Here is a 23,077-nt window from a genome sequence, read left to right as displayed (position 1 = left end):
GCTTACTTGAGAGCAGGACATTGGTCTATAGGATTCCTTGAATTCCAGTTTAGCTTTAAGACCTACATTTCTATTATAACTAAATCTTAAGCATTTGCCAATCTGTGGGAAAAACCAATAGTCATCCATATACTTGCTTAGGTGGAATACAGACATTAATACAGTCTTACATTGTAACAAAATGAGACTAGAGCTGGGCAGGCACAACTTTTTATAGAAAGGAATGAATTGGATTCTGCCATTCTTCTATACCCTGACCTGAAATTTCTTAACTTTATTATTATTTTGGCTAATATGTTAAAATATGGATTCTTTTCCTTCTTCTAAAGTGACCAATACTTAAAATTTGGAATAAATGTTCATATTAGCAGAAGGGTTCCTATCATTCCTCTTTTGGCCTGCTAATGACCCACAACCCCAAGCCTCCAAAAACAGTTTTGATCAAGGTCATATAGAATCATTAACTCAAGAAGAGGGCTGTTGCTAATAAAATAGCTGCTTTCCTATTTAGCTGATTCAGCTCTCCAGAACTTCCATCTGGATCTGTTCAATATTCTTACCCAACAGTTTTGTGGGTCTCCATAAGGATGGTTCCATTCGGTCCTGGGACAGGCATGGAATTGTACCGAATGCTGACTTGTGACTTGCGCAGGAGGCCCTCTCGGGCTATCTTGAGTCCTTCGTAGAACATGGCTAGTAAAAACACTGCCACAAAAGCTCCAGCCATTTCTAAGTAGGGAGGGAAAAGATGGCGGTAATGTCAAACATGCAAAATCATTAGCTGGTGTGCTCTCCAAGCTAGAAAGACAACACAGAAAAACTGCTACACTTTTTTTTTTGGGGGGGAGGGTTATGCCACGTGGCTTGTGGGGTCTTAGTTCCCCAACTAGGGATTGAAACTGGGCCCATGGCAGTGAAAGCACGGAGTCCTAACCACTGGACTGCCAGGTAATTTTGAAAAACTGCTACTCTCTACTCTTAATTTCAGAGTATGTTATATTGTTACCTCTTCAATCATACAGATGGAAGAGAAGAACTAAGATGGTGTCAGTGAGGACTACTGCCTCCACTGCAGATCATACTCATTTTCTGATTAAGATACAAAAAAAATGAACAACAATAACCTTTTGGTCTGGCTGCTTGATGTCATTAAACTAGCTTGTCACACTGAAACACACAATGTAGAATATGCAAAAGAGGAATAAAACAACTTATTTTGAAGTGCTGACAATTTCTTGAATGGGCGTTTCAATCTAAGTCTTTCACACTGTGAAGCACTGGTACCAATATGAATGTAGTCAAAACTGATTTAACATACTACCTGAATTAAATGCTTCCCTTCTTCCCTAAACAAATTGATTTTGCGGGTCCAAAGATTTATCTTGTACCTAAAGTGGTCCACCTGACTACTGAACTTGTGCAATTTAAATTTAAGGCATACCAACTCAACATTATAGACACACAAAAACTGGGTGATTAGGTACCCCAAAACTAGGACTGCCCCTAAGATGGGCCAAGGAGTCAGGAATGATGTATACCAGTTTGGTAAGCTAGAAAGAGAACTGGATTAGGCAGGAATAGAAGCCCTAGGTCCCTGTCCTAGCTCTGACATACTAACTTTATGGGATTTAGGGCTAATCATTTCACTATTTGAAGTTTAGTTTATCTGTAAACTGGAAGGATTGTACTTGATTAATAGTTTTTAAGCTAGGGTTATTTTGTGGTATGTATATATATAATGCTTTTTATGTCATTTGAGCTTCGACTATAGTCTTATATCCAAGAGCAATAATTTATCAAACAAGGAAACACTCTGGAAAAAGATGAAAGGAAATGGTCTGCAAAAGACTCCTACCTGGTATCTAAATTATGTTTCAGAAATTCTAAAACATACACATGCTATTTAAGGGAGGTTTACTGTAGGACCAAAATAAGCACCGTGTATCCTTACCTTCCAGGTAGGAAATAGGAAGCAAGATGGTTACGATCATAACCATAATGACTCAGTAATTATGGCAGGAAGAGGTGTTGGGTTTCCAGATTCTCTGTCACTGTCTCTCATGTGAGTGTCACCTTCAAACAAAACCTGATGGCTTACTCACCTCCAGCTGTATTGATCACCAAACCAGAGAACAATAGTTCCACATTTTTAAAGCCAAAGTAGAAGGTCATAGGCTGCCAGGAAACCAAAACGTGTCAATTAGAAACAACTGAAGCTTCTACGTGAGAATTTCAGGTCAAGAAGCTTAGAACATTTAAAAGTAGCAGTTCTGGGTAATAAGAGGCATTCACTGAAGTGGGAGGCTTTCTCCCTCATTATAGTACAGTATTAACCACAGGCACTTCTCCACATGTATTCTCCTCTGTCCCCACCGTCAACTTTTGTCTTTTTCTCTTTTCTACACAAAGTGTAAAAGACCAGAACTTAATCCAGAAAAAGGTCATTTTTGACAGAAAGGAATACTGAAGAAAGAACCATAGAAATCTTGGTTCTGGTGTGGCTCTGAAACTAACCTGCCATATAATCTTGGTCAAATCACTTGACTTCTCTAGGTCGACCTTAGTTTTTTCTCATTGGTAAATTGATCTTTAAAGATAATCATCTTCCAGTCCTAAAGTTCGATTATTTCTATTCCCCATGTGGGTGGGAAAGGGCCTGGGCTGCCTCTCCTGTGGCACTTACCATCATCATCATCATGTGACTGTGGGAGTGGGAGGCTGAAGAGGTCGGGTGATGGTGAGAAGGTGCCATGGTACTGTTGTCGTCCCCACTGCTCATCCCCATGCTCATCCCCACGTGGTGGAAATGGCCCATTTTTCCGGGAAAAGTTGAGTCAGCAGAAGATTCTTTTAAGAAAAAGAATTACATATAATAATTAAAAATACAAAATCTTGATTTGAAAACAAAATCTTCATGATGTTTTATCTTGTCCTTTTTTTTTTTTTTTGGCCAAGCCGCACGGCATGCAGGATCTTAGTTGCCCGACCAGGGATCGAACCTGTGCCCCCTGCAGTGCAAGCACGGAGTCCTAACCACTGGACCACCAGGGAAGTCCCCAAATCTTGATTCTTGATAAATTGTCTATGTGGGATTTCAGCCAGTGAATACATGCTCTCCTAGCCTCTTTACTCATAATTATTTTTTATAATATACAGATGGAAAGAGAAGTAACTGTACTAATAGGGATCACCTCTGGAGACTGTGGCAAAAGGGATTTGCACGTAGGGTTTCAGAAACCTAACTCTTTTTTTTTAAACTAATTTTTATTGGAGTATAGTTGCTTTACAATGTTGTGTTAGTTTCTGCTGTACAGCAAAGTGAATCAGTTATACATTATCAGAAACCTAACTCATTCTGCAGAATCACTCCTTTACTAGATATGTTCAATGTATGTTCAAATTTAAACATGAGATAAAGAGAAGAAAAGTAGCTTCTTCGGGTTGCAGGAAACAATTTGTAATAGTGGACAAATTCATGGCATTAATGAAATTTAACTGCTTTTCTAATCATAAATGTCAGTAGATAAAAAGCAAGTATTTCAAGATAATTCACCTAATTGGATGGCCTGTGTTCAATCAGGATATTAAGAATACATTTTCACATATAGGACAACCAGCCTTCAGCTAATTTAAATTAGAAGAAAAGGTCTATTGCTGCCCTAGGCAAGCAGTGTGCCCTGAATTTAGATACAGTATCAATCCCAGCAGGGCATTAGAGCTGAGAACACTGAAAACAAGGTATAAATTGGATATTCGCTATTAAATTAAGTCTAGACAACCTGCACATTCATTCTTGTGTCTTTACTATCACTTCACTATTTTACTGCAAAAGTCCATCTGAGACATAATCCAAGGAGCAAAAACTCCTATAGCTGGGGTGGGGAGTGGGAAGTTGAGGAAGGTGGAGAGGGAGGTGTTGGTGGATTCTCTTAAGTGTCCCTCAACTCCAGTTTGTGGAGGAAAGAGTGCTTTAGAAATTCCAAGTAGATATTCATGTTCATGAGCCTAAGTGTGCCTCTTATTATTAATTATCAAGCTCTTACACGCACCAAACTCTGAGCTAAGTGCTAGTAATTCAACAGTGAATAAGACAAACAAGGTACAGGATGGAGAAACAATAAACAGAACACTTTCATGAAGCGATTAGTGCTGTGATGGAAAGAAACAGGGTAATATGGTAGTATCACTAAGAGGTTGAAAAGAAGCATACTTCAGATAGGAAATTTATACAGATTCACGGAGTCTTGGATGTCTAATCAAAAGCACAAATATTCAGCCATCTATTTTCCCCTCTTCAACTCCTATCCTATGATGCTATGGCAGCAAGCTTAAAAAATAGGTTCTTATTGGGACTTCCCTGGTGGTGCAGTGGTTAAAGAATCTGCCTGCCAATGCAGGGGACATGGGTTCGAGCCCTGGTCCGGGAAGATCCCACATGCTGCAGAGCAACTAAGCCCGTGCGCCACAGTTACTGAGCCTGCACTCTAGAGCCCACGAGCCACAACTACTGAGCCCGAGTGCCACAACTACTGAAGTTGTGGCGTGCCTAGTTGTGAAGCCCGCGTGCCTACAGCCGGCGCTTAGCAATGAGAGAAGCCACCGCAATGAGAAGCCCGCACTCCCTGCAACTAAAAAGAAAGCCCGGGCGCAGCAACAAAGACCCAACGCAGCCAACGTATAAATAAATTAATTAATTAAAAAAAATAGGTTCTTATTTCCAGCAAAGGAAAAGGCAAAGCATCAGTTACCGATAATCAAAATTCAACTCTGAATTTAAATAACTTTCATGCCAGACACTTTATTACTTCATAATTGGGGAGCTGGACAAGCTGGTATTATTAATACCATTGCCATAAAGGGACTAGATTGGAGGTACAAAGAGAGACACAATAAGATCTTTGTCCACAAAGGTTTTATAGCGAACAGCAAAAAAAACACACACACACACACAAATAATCAACAAGCGAGAGCACACACAAAGTTTCAATGATGGAACAAATGGTAAGAGGACAGCAGTTTTCAGATAAAGAAACATAGTAGGATGGAGAGATCACTGGTATCTGAGTGATCATAAATTATGATGTTGAACCAAGCAAATAAAGTGAAATAAGAATGAAAATACTTTTGCCTGCCAAGAAAATTGATAGCACATCCTCATAAAGAGTAGAAGTCACAAATTTTGTTCTCTTCTAATAAGGGTCTAGAAAATGATTATATCATAAGAAAACCATAAAGGATAATTTCATTTCATGTTATCAACATGAATCCTGACCTTTTATTCAGTGAATATTGGTGGAGTGCCTTTTGGTGTAAGAGACTGAGGGACATACAGAGATGAACCAGACATAGACTCTTTCCTCATGGAGCTTCAAGGCTAAAAGCTAGAAGGGGAAACTGAACAGTCATAATTTTCATTTTGGGGCATAAGATGAAACGCAAAAGGCCAATTAAAAAGGCAAGAACACAGCACCAGAAACTAAAGATTTGTACCCTTGATTTCCCTGATAAACTTTTATAGTCTTCCCATCAACAGGTTTTTTTGAAGACCCAAGGTTCCTAATTGTTCAGGCACCTCATTACCAATCAGAGACACCTGCTCAGTGAAGATCCATAATCAAATCTCTTCAGACATATCAGTGACCCAGTAATTCATATGCCCGAATCTCAAGAATGCCTTTCAAAGTATGCACCTATTTTGAAATGTCATCTTGTAGGATACATTTCACATTGAAATATACTAGGAAATAGAGCAGGAATAGAATCTATTTCCTTTCATTGCCGATGGACAATGGATTTCTTTCTTCTTTTTTTTTTCTTAAAAAAAAACCCTTTATCAGGGGACTTCCTTGGCGGTCCACTGGTTAAGATTCCGTGCTTCCACTGCAGGGGGCACTGGTTCGATCCCTGGTCAGGAAACTAAGATCCTGCATGCCCTGTGGCAAAAACAAAACAAAACAAAAAACAAAAAGCCTTTATCTTAATTTTTTTTTTTTTTTGGCCGCGCCATGGGGCTTGCGGGATCTTATTCCTTGACCAGAGATTGAACCTGGGTCCCCTACAGTGGAAGCAAGGAGTCCTAACCATTGGACTGCCAGAGAATTCCCAACAATGGATTTCTTATAACAGAATCCTACGCAAATGTCAGTTTTCTGTTAGCTTCTCTCCTGCAGAGTATGCCAGCCAAGACCACTTGCAAGCCCCTTTCTGCCTATCCTGTCTCCCGAGACCACAAAGTGACTATCGACACATGTGGATAGTTCATAATAGCTCCTGCTTCTAGCATAGAAAACTTCTTTGATTTTTAAGGAAACAGAAGAGAAATGGTCTAGGAATTGGCTATAGAAAAAAATCAAGTATGAGTTTCTATGGAAATTTGTTCATACGAAATAGGTGAGAAGTTTTATTTCTCAGGAAGGCTTTACACTATTCAGTTTTTAGGGAACATTTAACTTCAGCTGGGTACTTGAAGTTGGCTATATGCCAACTTCTTTGTATTGCCCTCAATACTATTAGATATGGAAAATGAAATGGCACATTCTACATTGAATGCCATATAGCTTGCACTTCTTTCTGCCTTCCCCTTTCCTCCATTTAGTAAGTATGGTGCAGTATTTATAAAAATAGGTTTCAAAACTTCCTTGTATTCAAGGGTCTAATTCCTTCTCAGTCTACTTCTGAGGATCATGAAAAAGAAGTTTCCTCTGTTCCTGCCAACACTCCCCCCCAACACACGCATTGTAAAGCTTAACTAGAGGGCCAGATTCTTTGCAAAATCTAGCATCTCTAGAAAAATGAATATCAATTTATAGACAGAAGTTAGGGAATTAGCAAGAAGGCTAAATTCTGATACCCATTCTGAGTCTTAGCACTGACCTTACTTCTAACAGGTTTAGTCTAAACTTCAAATTCTCTTTTATCTTCCTGGTATTGCACAATGATGAATAAGAAACAATAATCCATAGGGACTATGGAGATTAGACCCCACAGAAAGACTACACAGAAGTGGTCATACATCTGCCACATGGGCCCTCTCCTCCAGCTCAGACAGATGTAATCTGGAGTCTCAGATAATTCTTCTGGAGAATGCCTCCAGTCTTTCCTGACTTCAATGATAAGGAAGAAAGTTTTTATTCTTTTTTTTTTTTGTGGTATGCGGGCCTCTCACTGTTGTGGCCTCTCCCGTTGCGGAGCAATAGGCTCAGCGGCCATGGCTCACAGGCCCAGCCGCTCTGCGGCATATGGGATCCTTCCAGACCGGGGCACGAACCCGTGTCCCCTGCATCAGCAGGCGGACTCCCAACCACTGTGCCACCAGGGAAGCCCAGAAAGTTTTTATTTTTAAAATGATTAGGGTCGGGACTTCCCTGGTGACACAGTGGATAAGACTCTGTGCTCCCGATGCACGGGGCTCGGGTTCGATCCCTGGTCAGGGAACTGGATCCCACATGCATGCCACAACTAAGAGTTCGCATGCCACAGCTAAGGAGCAGGCGAGCCACAACTAAGGAGCCCATGTGCTGCAACTAAGGAGCCTGCCTGACGCAACTAGGACCTGGCCGAACCAAATAAATATTTAAAAAAAATGATTAGGGTCCTGTTCCTTTTTTGATTTGTAAAAACATTAAACAAAGGGAAATCTATCTAGTCACTCTTCTGCTTTCTGTAGTCATTATTTATGATTGATGACACAAGCTTTTGGCAAGCACAGATAGGGGAAATTCAAGGTCAAAGATAATATACTACCATAAACAGGGACTCATGCTTATGGGCTATGTTCATGTGATCAAGTTTCACTGGACTAATCCTGCCTTTTTATGACCTGTATGGGGCCAGCAGATATTCTGAGATATGGCTCTGGCTTTGTTTCAAGTGCCTCTATAGGTGAACTTTGAAATTCTCCTATGGCTTTATGAATTCTGCACTTATGTTGTTCTTTGGGGGAGGGAGGTGGTAAAGGAGATGCAGGAATAAAGGGGAGACTTTGATATAATGCAATAACAAATAGGGCTTAGGTGCCTCTCCATAACTTGGCATTCCAGGCCAATACACTGGAGTTGTTTAGAAAAAAATGTAGTAGTTCCCAGGGAAGGGAAATACAATTTGATGAATATATATGGGGAAGCCCCTTCCCGTTGATGGCTATGATGTTGTTCCACTCATCCTCTAGGCCCTGGCCTCATATTCTTACTCCAAATTGACTGGCAGAAAAGTGGTCATAATTGTTCGAATATAACCACACCATGCTTTGGATATTTTAGCTGCCTTTCCTTGGCTTGTGTCCCTCTTGAGGTGCAGTAATCATAAGGATACTTACACCAGTTTCATTTCCAAAAAGTATCAGGCTGAGTAAATCATAGGTTTACACAGGTTCTAGCCAGAACTGGCAAAAACTTTTGACTCCCAAAGTTCTGCCGTATCAGTGTACTAAAAACAGTTCAGTAAAATGAGGCAGTAGAGGTAGTGAGAAGATAAGTCAGGCCAATAAGAAAAGAGGAAATGGAAAAGACCTTAAAAATCACACACACAGAGTTCTCCCCAGACTAAATGTGGCAGGTGATAGGAGTTGATAGGGCACTTGCTACAATTGCAGGTTTATAAAGACAGAACTCTGGAGAATAACTGCCAAAACCCCACCACCATCACTACCACTATCATCAAAAAAAGTAAAAAAGAAAGAAAGAAAACTTAGATTTTATCCTTTTAAAACTCCTTCAATAAAACTAAGGCTACCATTTTCTCTTCTAACTTTGTGCCTTTGTTGATAATAAAAATAATTCCAAGGGATCATCTACAACAACAACAAATTCTCACTTGCTTTTCTTTGTGTCAGTGGTTGGGTTGAGATGAGAAAGATGTTGATAGACCTGGCAGAGAATTAATTTAGTGATTACTTGCAGATTTCAATATTATTTTCTCTTTCTTCACCATATACCAAAGTGAGCTCTACTGTAAGCAGATAGTGTAGGGAGTCCCCAGAGAAAAGAGCCAGATATAGCTTTTTGATATAAGAGAAGCCATTTTAGGCCAAAGCCATCTTGTCATCTAAGCCTGGCTACCATGCTTGCCCTTGAAAAGGTCTCAGTAATAATGACCTTAAGGGAACATAAGAACAAATGACTGTTTATCAGGCAAGAGCAGTAACAATAGCAAAGATAATAAACCAGTTGCAGGATCCCTTGAAAGCACTTTTTGTGGAAAGAAACCAACCTATGCACAGTCTACATATTCAAATAATAAGCAGAGTCTATGTGGCTGTATTACTCATACATCAGGCTAATGGGATGCATCAAAAGTAACCAACTTCCAGAGACACAAAGGGGGAAACGACTTCAAACACTTACACTTAAAACTTAAAGGGCCTTCATTTATGAACGGCCAATGATCTAGGCAAATAAGAAATGCTCCATGGACTGACAAGTTTTTAGAAGAATAAAAGAGCAGCTATAAATTAGTGAGAGTAGCTCTTTTACATAGAAGTTCTTGGCTAAGAATACCTATTTTAGTAAAAAAAGACGATAACTCAGGAGCTGCCCTGAGAATCTCTTTCTAACTATCCACAGAAAAGACAGAAAGCAAACCTGTGATTCGATTCTAATCAGAATAAGACGAAGAAAGGCTTTGCTTCCGGATACTGGTTCAAGGTCACCCCCTTCTACCGTAAATTTTATCTTTCCCTATGTCCACTCCACCTTATTAAGCTGCTCAGGCTGAGCAAAGGAGATGAGAAGCCTGTTTGTCTTGGAGGAACTGATTACATGGAGAATTATATGTATAATAATGGAGGGCTATCATTTTTAAGAGAAAGCATGCTAAGGACAAACTCAATTTTTTAAATACCCACTTTCCAATCTCTAAATCATCTATGCCTTCCAGGCAAACATGAATGGACCAAGCTACTACAATATAAGAAACAGGAGGATTGGTTCAAGATGGCGGAGTAGAAAGACGTCACTCCCTCTTGTGAGAGCACTGGAATCACAACTAACTGCTGAACAATCATCGACTGGAAGACACTGGAACTCACCAAAAAAGATACCTCACATCCAAAAACAAAGGAGAAGCCACAATGAGACGGTAGGAGGGGCGCAATCACAATAAAATCAAATCTCATAACTGCTGGGTGGGTGACTCACAAACTGGAGAACACTTATACCACAGAAGTCCACCCACTGGAGTGAAGGTTCTGAGCCCCAGGTTAGGCTTCCCAATCTGGGGGTCCGGCAACGGGAGGAGGAATTCCTAGAGAATCAGACTTTGAAGGCTAGCGGGATTTGACCGCAGGGCTTCGACAGGACTAGGGGAAACAGAGACTCCACTCTTGGAGGGCACACACAAAGTAGTGTGCGCATTGGGACCCAGGGGAAATCAAAAGAAAGCTGGAGCAGCAATACTCATATCAGATAAAATAGAGTTTAAAATAAAGAATGTTACAAGAGACAAGGAGGGACACTACATAATGATCAAGGGATCAATCCAAGAAGAAGATATAACAATTATAAATGCACCCAGCATAGGAGCACCTCAATACATAAGGCAACTGTTAACAGCTATAAAAGAGGAAATCAACAATAACACAATAATAGTGGGGGACTTTAACACCTCACTTACACCAATGGACAGATCATCCAAACAGAAAATTAATAAGGAAACACAAGCTTTAAATGACACTATAGACCAGATAGATTTAATTAGTATTTATAGGACATTCCATCCAAAAACAGCAGATTACACTTCCTTCTCAAGTGCGCATGGAACATTCTCCAGGATAGATCACATCTTGGGTCACAAATCAAGCCTCAGTAAATTTAAGAAAATTGAAATCATATCAAGCATCTTTTCTGACCACAACGCTATGAGATTAGAAATCAGTTACAGGGAAAAAAAACCGTAAAAAACACAAACACATCCCTGGGGATGTTTCCCTTCCAGAAATATAAGGAAACAAACACTCTCTTTCCAGCCAAGCCAAGTACAGGAGATGGTTCATAGGAGCCTGCATTTTGCTATTTTTTGGTGATGGTGTTGATAATAGAACCAGTACTCCCACCTACACTAGTGTCCAGATACCATTTGCATGTATTTCTCAAGCTGTAATTTGCATTTTAGGTTGTACTCCTAGAAACTAATCTCTCTGCAAAGAGGCACATAAGTATCCTCACCTCCAACTTCTCATATTGATACACTTATTTTATGTTCACTGCGTGGCATTTATGTCTCTGTTACAGATTTACTTTCCAGCCTTATCCCAATCTCATCCTCTTCACATTCAAATATTCCACCGAAATTGATTTACTCAATTTTCCTGAATAAATTTAGTACTTTGACACTTGTATGCCTTTTTGGCCGTGTCATTCTCTGTAGTCCCCCCCCCCCCCCCCCATTTTCTGAATATGAGCAAATCCTATCATTATTTATTCAACATTTACAGTGCACTTAAAATGTGTCAGAAGTAGGATAAAGGTAAAATACGGCCCCTGCTCTTTTGAGTTTACAATCTAGTTCATTCTTTAAGGCTGAGTTAAAATGCCACCTCTCCTATGAGGTTTTCCTTGAATTCTTGACAGAAGAAATCTCTCTCTCTTTTCTGAATTTTTCTAGCAATCTTCTCTTATGGAAAATTTGACTTACAGTTCTTAAAGTACGAGATAAAAAATACCACATATACACAGCAAGTTCTTAGAGGGCAAGTAACTAATTTATACCTCCTTACTGCACCTGGAAGAACACTGGACAAATATTCGCTCACTCAAAATGTATTTAATTCTTACAAAACCCATGTAGGTTTCATACCTACTTACAAGGAGCCAGCTGCAAAAGACAAGATTCTTGCCTTTGCGGAACCTACTCTAGAGGAGGAATCCTCATTAAATATGGAAAAAAATAAATATGTATACGTATATATAATTATAAATTTGATAAGTAATATGAAGGAAGTAAACATGGTACTGTGATAGGAGAATAACAGTAAAAGAACTAATTTAGATGGAGGCGGTTAGGTGGAGAGAGAAGAGAGAAGCCCTCTCTAAGGAGGCAACATTTAAACAGACTGATAAATTACTGGAGTTGGGTAGAAGAGCAGAGAATAGCACCCTTGAGGCAAGAAAAGAATCAAAGCCATTCAAGGTCAGTATGAATAGAACACACTGAGTGAGAAGAGAGGCCAATGAAGTTGAAGAAAGAGGCAGAAGGGGTATACTGAAGAAGGCCTTATAGGTCATTTAAAGGAGACTAAATTTTATTCCAAGGGCAAGTGGAAGATATTTAGGCGTAATAAGCAGGGGAGTGATGTGGCCAGATTTATATTTTAACAGAATACTTTGATGTGTAGAATAACTGGCTTTTATTTGTTCTTCCCTAATAATATTTCCTGCTCAAGTTTTCTGTGAGGCATTCACAGATGGAAAAAAAAAAAAATCCCCTACAGAGCCATGGGCCATAATCCTTTAATTTGCCAGAATCCAGAAAGACATCTGTTAAAACTTTAGAAGGATTAGAAGAACCTTCTAATTTCTGGGTTATTTAATGGTTTGAGGGGCAAAACTGAAGGATATTCTACAAGGACTGTCCTGGGTTGTAAAAGCTTCTAAAGTCACACATCACCTTTTGTAGGAGAGAGTTAAGCTTACTGAATATTGTTAAGAGCATGAGTTTGGAGTCAGATAAGATCCAAATCCTGGCTCTGCTAATTTCTCTCTGAGTATCTTGGTGACATTTCCTATAAAAGTCCCAAGGGTCTTTAGGTTGGCAGTAGGTACAATGCATAGAGGCTGCTAAAGGGGCCATATCCAGATTTCAATACCATTTGGGTAAATTACTCAAATTTGGTAGTTGCTCAATAAGTTAAAAAATATGACGAAGGTAGACTAAGCTCCCTGTGGGACATGGACAGCAGACTGTAAGATACACAGCAAGTGTTTAGTAGATTTTTATTGGATTATACAATCTGTACTATACATGGAAACCTTTAACAGTGATATATGACAAACCCCACTTTTCACTCACACCTCCACGAAACATTGGCAATAAGTCCAGAATTTATGTGACTGCAGTTTTTAATGCTAAGGGCAGTGGAGAATATACTAGACTGAGTCCAAGATCTGGATTCTGGTTCATCCAACTCTGTCACTTTGTATTCTTTTGGATAAAACACCGATGTCAGTTTCTCAATTTTAGCCTTATTGACATTTGGGGCTGAATAACTCTTTGCTGTATGAGCTGTCCTGTGCACTGTAGGATGTTTAACAGTAAGTATCCCTAGCCTTTACTCACTGAATGACAGTAGCACTGTCCCATGTGTGACAATCCAAAATGTCTCCAGACTTTGCCAAATATCCCCTGGGGGGCAGAATCACCCTACTTCTTTGAGAGCCACTATTGATCTCTGAGTTTTAGCCTCTCATCCGAAACTCAGGGGAATGAGATAACATCTGTCTTGTTCTCCTTTAGGGTTATTGTATGATTCAAATAAGATAATGAATGGCAAGAAATACTGAGAGAGAAAAAAAGACCATATAACATACATAAAAGCATTATTATTACTCTGTGAGTTATTGTTATTATTATGTTCTATGAGTGCTCAAAAACAAGGCTGAAGAAAACTACTCACATCTTGTTTATGGAATGCATTCTAAGGCCTACGTTAGGCTATGTGCAATCTAATACACCTTTTACGTTTGTATTCAATAAATATTTGTTGATTGAATGATTTTAAGTCTGGGCCCAATAGTAACTTCATTTTCTTTTCTGGCATGTTCTCAGGTTTTTCTGCTGAGCTACCACAATGTAGTGTGTTTCTAGACCTAACTCCACATGAAGGACAGGCCTGGATTAAACAAGAATGGCTACTTATTTTACAGCTGGAAAACTGAGGTACATGAGGTTAACTGACTAGCCAAGGTCACGTGTCAGTCAGTCTCGAGGCAGTCTGCAATTAGAATCCAGATTCTGACCTCAAGTCCGGTGACCTATTACTTGTATCATTGTACTTCTACCCAACTACTTGCGTCCCTGTCTCTTAACACAAAGGTAGCTATTTTACTTTATGGGGGCAATTCTGAAAAATTGAGATAAGGAAACAGTTATAGTTTTTAGGGAACTTAGAAAGAAATGTAGACCTATTTCTATTGGGAGGCACAAGTGAATATTCCCTACATTTGGGGTAAACAAAGATCAAGTTATCCAAGGGCACTGTCAAGTCTATAAACCCCATTAAGTTGTCCAGGAGGAGCTAAATCTAGTTGTTATCTACCTCCAGAGTAGTTGTGTCTTGCAACACTTTACACCATGCTATGGCCTACAATTTGTGTTAAAACTATGACCTGCAGTATTCTTGGCTGCTCTGCCTCTGTAGCTCTAAGTGAGAATGGACTTCCACATAGCCAGAGCTTCAGGCCACATTTCAGCATTCCATTAAAATTCACAAAAGCCCCAAATGCCATTCTACTATATATTTTCAGTGTCAGAAACAGAACTTTTAAAGAATAACTCATAAAAATGTCACCGTTAAAAAAAGTCACCATTTATTCTACTCCTTTAAAATACCAGAACACATTTAATTATTATGCCTCTGTGTGAACTTTCAAATGGTGAATGTCACAAAGAGTCATCACTCTCAACCGTTGATTCAATAGTCTTCTGAGTAATTCTCAGGCAACGTATGGGTTGTAGCCTACCTTAACCTTTATAATTATTACAACTCGAAAGAAAATAAGACCCGGGTTCTAGCCCGGGTGTTTCCATTACACTAAGCAATTTAATCTTTATGGTCACAATTTCCTTAGTGAAGAAATAGAATAACTCATCTTTAGGGCCTATTTCAATTAGAAAAGTTTAGGTGTGTATAATATCGTTTCAAAGAAGAACAAATGCATACTTGTCTTTTCTAGGAACATTCTGAATATTAGATGATATGCTTTAGACATTCCAACATTTCAGTGGCTTTAACTTAACAGACTGTTCCTATCACTTTCTAATATATTCCAATTCACCAATCTTATACAATCATCTCTTCTGAGAAATACCTAAAGCAGAAATACTAAGAGCAACAGCCCTCCTGGTTCTTGGAGTCACTGCTGAGTATCATAATGCCATGCCATCTTTGGAGTTCAGAACAAGTTACTAAAACTTTGTGGGGATAATACATACACAGAAACCTGGGTTAATAAAATCTCACACTTTTTTTGAACATCAAATGTAAAAATATATATGAAAACGACTGGCACATTAATAACATACATAGTAAATAATAAATGATAATTGCTTCCCTCCTAACTCAAGGGTTTCTCAAAGTATGGTCCAAGGACCGCCTGAATCAGAATTATTTGAGATGTTTGGCTAAAAATGAAAATTACGGACCCCACTCCAGACTACTGAATCTCCTCTCAGGGAATGGGCTCTCAGACTCTAGGTATATATCCAGATATATAGGCAATTCTTATGCGCTCTAAAATTTGAGAACCAAAGTTCTGAATTACAGAGATGTACAACATAGATATAGTATACAGGCTCTAACGACTGTATGTTTAAGAAGAGGGAGATAAAAAAAAAAAAAAAGAAAAGAAAGAAAGTCAAGATTCAACCAGGAACTAAAATAAGACATTTGTTTATTCTGATATTCCAAAAGGGCACAAAGATTGCCCAGTCTCACTTAGAATTTACACACACCACCACCTACTAATCAAAGAACTTTCTGGGCTAACACTAAATTTAATACCAAATGGCTCATCTTTGGGATTTGAGAGAGGTTTCTTTCACCCACTGTGTGAATAAAATCTGAGTTCCAGATGAAGGGGAAGTTATATATCTTCTACAGTTCTACTTTTCTAGATTAGTTGTGAAATACAGGAATTGAACTATCAGAAAAACAGACTTTATTGCTGACTAATAAGACAACAAAAAACCTTCTGTGTGAAGAAAATGCTGTATATAGTTCCCAACATGATTAATGAAGTTAAGATTTGTTCCCAGCTGAGCACTCCAGGGCCTGTCCCTAACCATCAAGTCCTGCATTTCTGAGAATGAGAGTTCAGTTAGAGATCCTGAATAGGTCACTAAAAACAAACAAACAAAAAAAAACATGAGGAGGAAACTGTGGGCAGAAGAGATATTTTCTCTTTCTTTTTTATGGCGGCTTTCCAAGTATGCAAGGAAGTTATTCTCTAACTAGTAAAACTGCACTTTCTGGTTGTGGGCCCTTGGGCAAATTACTTAATATCTCTGGGCCTCAGCTCTAAAATCAGGTAATAAAAGTAGCCTCTCTCGGGCTTCCCTGGTGGCGCTGTGGTTGAGAGTCCGCCTGCCGATGCAGGGGACATGGGTTCGTGCCCCGGTCCGGAACGATCCCACATGCCGCGGAGCGGCTGGGCCCGTGAGCCATGGCTGCTGAACCTGCGCATCCGGAGCCTGTGCTCCGCAACGGGAGAGGGCACAGCAGTGAGAGGCCCGCGTACCGCAAAAAAAAAAAAAAAAAAAAGTAGCCTCCCTCACAGGATTGTTACGAATTCACTGAGGCAACAGCATAGTGGTTAAGAGGGTAAGTTAGTTTCCTCTAATATAGGGATGACAGTAGCACCTACCTCGTGACAGTGTGCATTTAAACACCAACTTAGCACAGTGCCTAAACACAGTAAGCCCTCGATACATAGTCATTACCGTTACTTCTTAATCTACTGTTCTTTCTAAACTTGGCATAGGTATAATTCCCCAAATCCTTTGATTTGTCCTTCGCCCATTGCTCCATAGCTAACCTTTCTTTCTAACCTTTGCTGTTCTCATTTTCGGAGTTTTCAGAGTGTGCTAGTGAACTCTATCCACTTCACTTCACAGGGAAGGATGTTCTTCACCTATAAAGAATCAGGTGGTCAGTAATTTGTTTCAATTTGATTCCAATCTGCATTTATATTCTTTGAAATGTCTCGAAGTTTCAGGCTTCTTTCTCTCTGTTTTCTAATGATAAAGGATACTTTTTTTTTTTTTTTTTGCGGTACGCGGGCCTCTCACCATTGTGGCCTCTCCTGTTGCGGAGCACAGGCTCCGGATGTGCAGGCTCAGCGGCCATGGCTCACGGGCCCAGCCGCTCCGCGGCATGTGGGATCCTCCCGGACCGGGGCACAAACCCGCATCCCCTGCATAGGCAGGCGGACTCCCAACCACTGCGCCACCAGGGAAGCCCCAAGGATACTTTTTTTACGGGTAGTTTCCCCACTGCCAAACAATTCTCCAACACCAGCTGGGTGTCCTACAATTCAACTCAATTCTGACACTATCTTCTCAGAGATAGCATCAGATTACACAGATTTAGGACCCAGTCCTACAAGGCTGCTCTTCACTTCAGATGCCAATTGCAAGCCTGTGCTTGTGATCAGCTGGCTATAAATCAGAGGCTCCCACAATCCCCTCTCCTTGAGTTCTACAAATTTGCTAGAGTGGCTCACAGAACTAAGGAAATCCATTTACCCACTAGATTACTGATTTATTACAAAGTATATTAAAGGAGATAAATCAACAGCCAGATGAAGAGATATATATAGTGAAGTCCTGAACAAAGGAGCTTCTGTCCTTGTAGGTTGGGGCCAGCATGGTGGCACTTGGAAGCATTCTCGTTCCCCAAACCCAAAGCTCTCGGAACCCTGTCCTTTTGGGTTTTTATGGAGGCTTCATTACATGGGCATGATTGATTCAATTTGGCCACTGTTGATTAAACTCAATCTTCAGCCCCTCCCTTCTCCCAGGAAGTCAGGGGCTGAAAGTTCCAACCCTCTAGTCACTTTGGTTGGCTTCACAGGCAACTAGCCCCCATCCTCAGAGAAGTTACCTTATCAACGAAAGACATCTTTATAGCTCTAGTCACTTAGGAAATTCCAAGGGTGTTAGCTCTGAGCCAGAAATGGGATGAAGACCAAAAATATATTCATTATAAATCACAATATCATACTTTTTCTTATTTTTATATTTTTAAAGTCATTTCATTAGGATTTTGAGAAGGAAACGAGATATGCTCAAAGCGCCATCTTGCAATGAAAATACATACATTATAAGATGTGCCGTGGACTACTTTGCAGCCATAAACAAGAATGAGGAAGCTCTTTGTATACTGATAATGACCTCCAAGGTACCTTATGAGATGAAAAAAGAAGGGGCACTATATGCTCTCCTTTGTAAAAAGTTTTGAAAGGGAAAAAAGTATATACATATTATTTGTAAACACCTATACTACCTCTGGGCATGGGGGAATAAGAAGGTAGTAACACTGTGATCCCTAGGAAGGCAACTGGTCAGATGTAGGTTGGATTTGACGCAACATTTTTCATTATACATCCTGTGTACCTTTTGAATTGTGAACCATGTGAATATATTTCCTACTAAAAAATTAAATTATCAAGTCCAACTCCTTTATTTTACAGATGGGGAAACTGAGGCCTAGGTCATTGAATAATGATGCTAATATACTCTTTAGTCAACTGAACCTGTAACATCTGCTTCTTGTACGTTGCTTCTGTAACACTAGGCTAGCTACTTCCCCCAACCCTCCCATTTCTCCAGATAGTTTGTTGGGAAGCAGCTAAGTAGGAGGGGTTTCTGAGCTTTATGTATCCTGTTTTAGTGGCAAATAATATAGAAGCTCCTGTTTCTCTTGGCCACTCTCACCTTTCTGTACAAAGAAGATCAAGTGTACAACTACATTCTTCACAAAGGCCTTTGGAAAAGCTTTTATTTGCCTGGTCCGAATAGGACAACTCAAATTTGATATGTCAAACAAACAAACTGAAAAGGTCTTTTAGTTATGCAATGATAGAAGGGCCTAAGTCCAATGGGGAGTGGATCTCCCAGTTACTATACTCTACTTCTCTGATACCTTTTGTTGTTGGCTAAGCCACATCCTGGAATAAAGCAATCCCGAGATGCACCCTTTCATACCCCTCTTACTGGATCCTTTTGTAGTCTTGACACATTTCCACCATGCTAACCATGAATGCTTAAGTATGATGTAAAGATCCGAGTGTTTTATAAAAAGCGTGATAAGAGTAGAGATAGCCCTGGACTAGGCATCAGAGACTCTGAACTATAGACATAAGTTTGCCATACATTAGCTATGTGACATTAAGCAAATCACCTGAACTCAACATGTACTAGTTCATTTATTACAAAATGGATATAAAAATATCCACCCTGCCAATCTCACAGGTTGTGAGGATCAAATAAAATATGTCAAAATACTTCCTAATTCTAAGGTACAGTAAATATGAGATATTATTAATGGTAGCTTGCTTTCTCATTAGAGGACAAAATTAATCTCTGAAATTAGATGTCCAAGTCACACATAGGGCTCACTTTCATGTCACTTAAAACACACAGACTCTTATAGCCTGATTTAAAGAACACTAGCTAGTTAGATATGTATAGGTTGGCAAAGCATTGTTTTAAATGCCTCTTTGTTATAATCAAAGGCAGACAAAGGTCCCCCTTGCTAAACCTTCCATTTAGTTATATTATACGGGATTTCAATCGTCTATATCACAGTGTTGTTGGTTTGCCTGTGGAGAATGCTGGGAATTAATTTGGTGTGAGGCAGAAACTAGAAAACATTTTACCTTTTCCTTTTTTACTCCTCCCTCCCTCTGAGAGAAAAGTTGTTCAAAACCTCAGATAGAGACTGCATGGCATGGTAGAAAAGTACTGGGCTAGGAATCAGGAGACCTGGGTTCTATATCTGGCTCTAGGGGTTTATTATCTGTGTGACCCGAGGAACTAGGTCTCTTCATTCATTCATTCATTCATTTGTTCGTTCATTCATTCAAATTTATTGTGTACCTACTGAGTGAAGGTACTATGATGAAACCCTATCCTCAAGAAGCACAGTCTGATGGAGAAGGGATACATACAAATAATTAAAATACAGTATGAGATGAACTAAGATATAGGTTATGCACAGGGTTGTGTGGGAACTGATAAAAAGCCATTAGGAAAGGTAGGAGACAGGAATGGGTGCCTGCGGGTACAGTTAGCAGCATTCCTCTTCTTTCATTTCATAAACTGAACGGATACATTCTAGATGCTCCAAATTGCTTCAAAATTATACAAACACTCTGTATAGTTCTATAATAACTCTACTACCTATTTAGGGAAAGACTCAAACTGGCTAAAAAAGGTCCCGCTAACGTTTTACTGGTTGCTAAAGTTTTGCTCTTTATGTGTTCCCCCCAAATCATTTCTCTTATTTACTTTTGTAATGCAGGTTTCTATGTCATTATGCTGTATTGCACAATGTCCTCAGCCTACAAAAGCAGGTTGTATACAAAAGCCTAGGGCCTTTGTGCAAAGGAAAAGAGGTAGGGTGGACCCTTCTCAACCCTTTCCTTCTCTGCAGGGCTTTGTATTCCTAAGGATGGCCCCCCCCCCCTGCTTGGGGATGTTACCTAAATCATGAAATGATATTACTCAAAGCAATGGAACTTCAAAAGCATTTCCTTCCCAGTGCCTACTCTAAGATTTCTTTTGGCATAAACTGCTCACTTTAATGGATTAAGTATCAGACCCTTGCTGACTTCTCATACTTAGTCACAAACTATAGAAAAGTTTTGATTTTTTTAATAGCTTTTTTATGCTAAAAGCTGCATGTGGGAGTGCAGGCATCAATCAGCAACATGCCCTCTCTCTTCCCTCCCTTTTCCCCAACCATGCCTGGCTTGCCAACTTTAAATGGCAGAGTTATCTGGGTGCTGCCTGGTTATTGACTTATCTGACATCTTCCACTAGTTGAAGTCATTCTGTCTCTGTAAACACTTACTTTTTTCAGTGATAACTATGTCATCTTTTTTGTCTTTTGCAGCATGTCTGGTGAGGAAGGCAAAAAGAAGAATCAACAGCAGAGGCAAACTGGAACAAGGAGAGGAACGGACTTAAGAATCAGAGACTCTTAAGAGTATGGTATAAATTGTTACCTTTAGAGAAGTCATTTAATTTTATTCACATTCAGTCTAGAACATTTATTTTTCTCAATTCAAAATTGAGATTATAATCAAAAGGAAAACTGGACTGAGGTCACTTAAAATAAAAAATTCTATTTCCTACTGGGCTAAGTACAAACTTGTTAGCTTGGCCTTCAAGGTATTTGACAAATATGGCCCTGGTCTCCTTTTCAACTTTAATCCACTATTTCCCTATGTATACTGTTTAAGATAACAGTAAACTATTAGCAAACTATTGCACAGAACTCTCTTAACCAGTTTAACTGATCACACATTAGCTAGGCTATTCTCCAGTATCATGGGAGCAACACTTCTGCTCTCCCTCTCAGTGAAATTATGTGCTTATTGAGGGTATCAGTTGTGTTTATTCAGAAAACAATTTATGCCAATTGTGTTTATTATTCTAAATATATAACTTAATAAAGTATTACATAAAGCAATGAAGTATAAATGAGAAGAGGAAAACAACATCAGCAGCTAATATTAACTGAGTACTTACTACCTGCCAGGCACTGTTCTAAGTGTTTTATGTGAATTAACTCATATAATCTTCATAAGAACCTTGGGAACTAGATACTATTATTGTCCCTATTTCACAAAGGAGGAGACGGAACAACATGCCCAAAGCCTATACAACTCAAAATTGGCAAAACAATTTGGCTCCAGAGCTTTAACTACTATGCTATACAAGTTGAAAGCTTAGGAAAGACTAGATAAAGATACACATAACTATGCTCCACTCGACCTTGTATGTGAAAGTAGCCACAGATAATACATAAACAAGTGAGCAAGGCTGTGTTCCAATAAAACTTTATTTACAGAAACAGGCAGCAGGCTAGGACAAGATTTAGCCCTCACACTGTAGTTTGGAGATCCCTGAGACCCACACTCCAAGAAAAGGCTTATGTCAAAAGAACGGCAAAAAGATGTTTTAAGTTTTAAGTTAAAATAAAATGTTTAAGATCTACAGGTAACTAATATCTGTATGATTCCCTGCTTTGACTTACTTTTTTTCAGTTAACTTTTCCCTTCAACCTGGAAAGTCTTACTTCCTTACTTCCACTTGGAATCCCACTCACCTTCAAAGCCCATTTTCTAACCCACACCTTCCTCCAAACTATGTAGATTTGATCTCTTCTTCCTTTGCTATCCTACAATCATTCATTTCTACTTATGAGACTTACTTTGCTATATCTTCTATTATGGCTATTTGCATACTTCAATTATCGTCATTATTCAAGTATAAGCACTTTGAGGACAGGAACAATGACTTACTCATTTTCTCATCCCAGGCAACACCCAGCACAGCGTGTATACATAGCAGGTTTCAGGTGATGTTTCTTGAATTGTGTTCTGACATTCTTCTGTTTCAGTGACTGAACAGAAAGAACACTATACCCCCCCAAACCTACGTTCAATTCATATCGCTAACACCACACCTAAGATCTAACTTGGTTATAATTTTAAACTATTAATTTTAAAACGCATCCACCAGAACAGATTAATATAGGTGTACCTGTATATAAAAATTGTCATCTAATGTGTAGCAAAATTGCTGATAATTCTAAAGGAACTGTTAAAATTGATGCTTTCTGGTTACTCTTCAGGGGGTCAATACATTTTATAAACACATCTAAAAGCTGTTTACTTAAGCAAAACAAAAAAACAAAAATGCTTTATTCAAACTTGAGACAGGGTTGTGCCTATTTACCTCCCAGCAGTACTATTTGATAGATATCTGGGAGTGTCTAGGGAGCCTGGCCCAAGCTCTGAGTGAGTTAGAAGGGCTGGGACAGGCATTCAGGTTTCCTGATTCCTAGTCCAATATTCTACTTCAGGAAGACAGTGGCTTTTTAGGTACACTCAATCCTGCAGTTCAAAGCCTGGAAGACTGAGGAAGCCTCAGCACTATCTTCCCCTTCCTCATACTGCCAATCAGAACCAGCAGCTGTGTCCCACAGTGGCAATCTGGGCACCCATATTTGTGGTGTTTCCATCACCAAAAAGGCTGATCCAGATTTTAGGATTCCAGCCTATCTAGAAAGGTGACTTAAACACCCTGGATAAAAACACTCCCAACTCAAGAACGCAAAATAAGGGCTCAATGATCC

At 39.4% G+C, this 23,077-nt stretch overlaps 1 protein-coding gene and 1 long non-coding RNA gene across 5 annotated transcripts in view; one reads left to right on the top strand and one right to left on the bottom strand.

Annotated features, from left to right (window-relative positions):
* SLC31A1 (solute carrier family 31 member 1) overlaps window positions 1-23,077 on the bottom strand; it is a 29,269-nt gene that overhangs the window by 4,254 nt on the left and 1,938 nt on the right. The window contains exons 2-5 of one of the 4 annotated variants that reach the window (XM_019946425.3): window positions 16,746-16,841; window positions 2,684-2,847; window positions 2,103-2,175; window positions 561-729 (exon numbers count right to left, since the gene is read on the bottom strand). In XM_019946425.3, coding sequence (XP_019801984.1) covers window positions 561-729; window positions 2,103-2,175; window positions 2,684-2,847; window positions 16,746-16,773 — 434 coding nt within the window. In that variant the 5' untranslated portion in view covers window positions 16,774-16,841. Of the gene's footprint in view, window positions 1-560; window positions 730-2,102; window positions 2,176-2,683; window positions 2,848-16,745; window positions 16,842-20,785; window positions 20,837-23,077 lie in introns of those variants that run through there. The other 3 variants (XM_073806440.1, XM_019946428.2, XM_019946427.2) reach the window with 3 other exon arrangements.
* Window positions 5,966-21,940, top strand: LOC109551948 (uncharacterized). Its single transcript, XR_002178645.3, has 3 exons — window positions 5,966-10,074; window positions 13,759-13,869; window positions 20,828-21,940. It is a non-coding gene; the product is annotated as an uncharacterized lncRNA (long non-coding RNA).

Source organism: Tursiops truncatus, chromosome 6 (assembly GCF_011762595.2).
Source record: "Tursiops truncatus isolate mTurTru1 chromosome 6, mTurTru1.mat.Y, whole genome shotgun sequence".
Classification (NCBI taxonomy): domain Eukaryota; kingdom Metazoa; phylum Chordata; class Mammalia; order Artiodactyla; family Delphinidae; genus Tursiops; species Tursiops truncatus.
The sequence above is the reverse complement of the archived record's forward strand: the minus strand, read 5'-3'. Positions and strand labels throughout refer to the sequence as shown.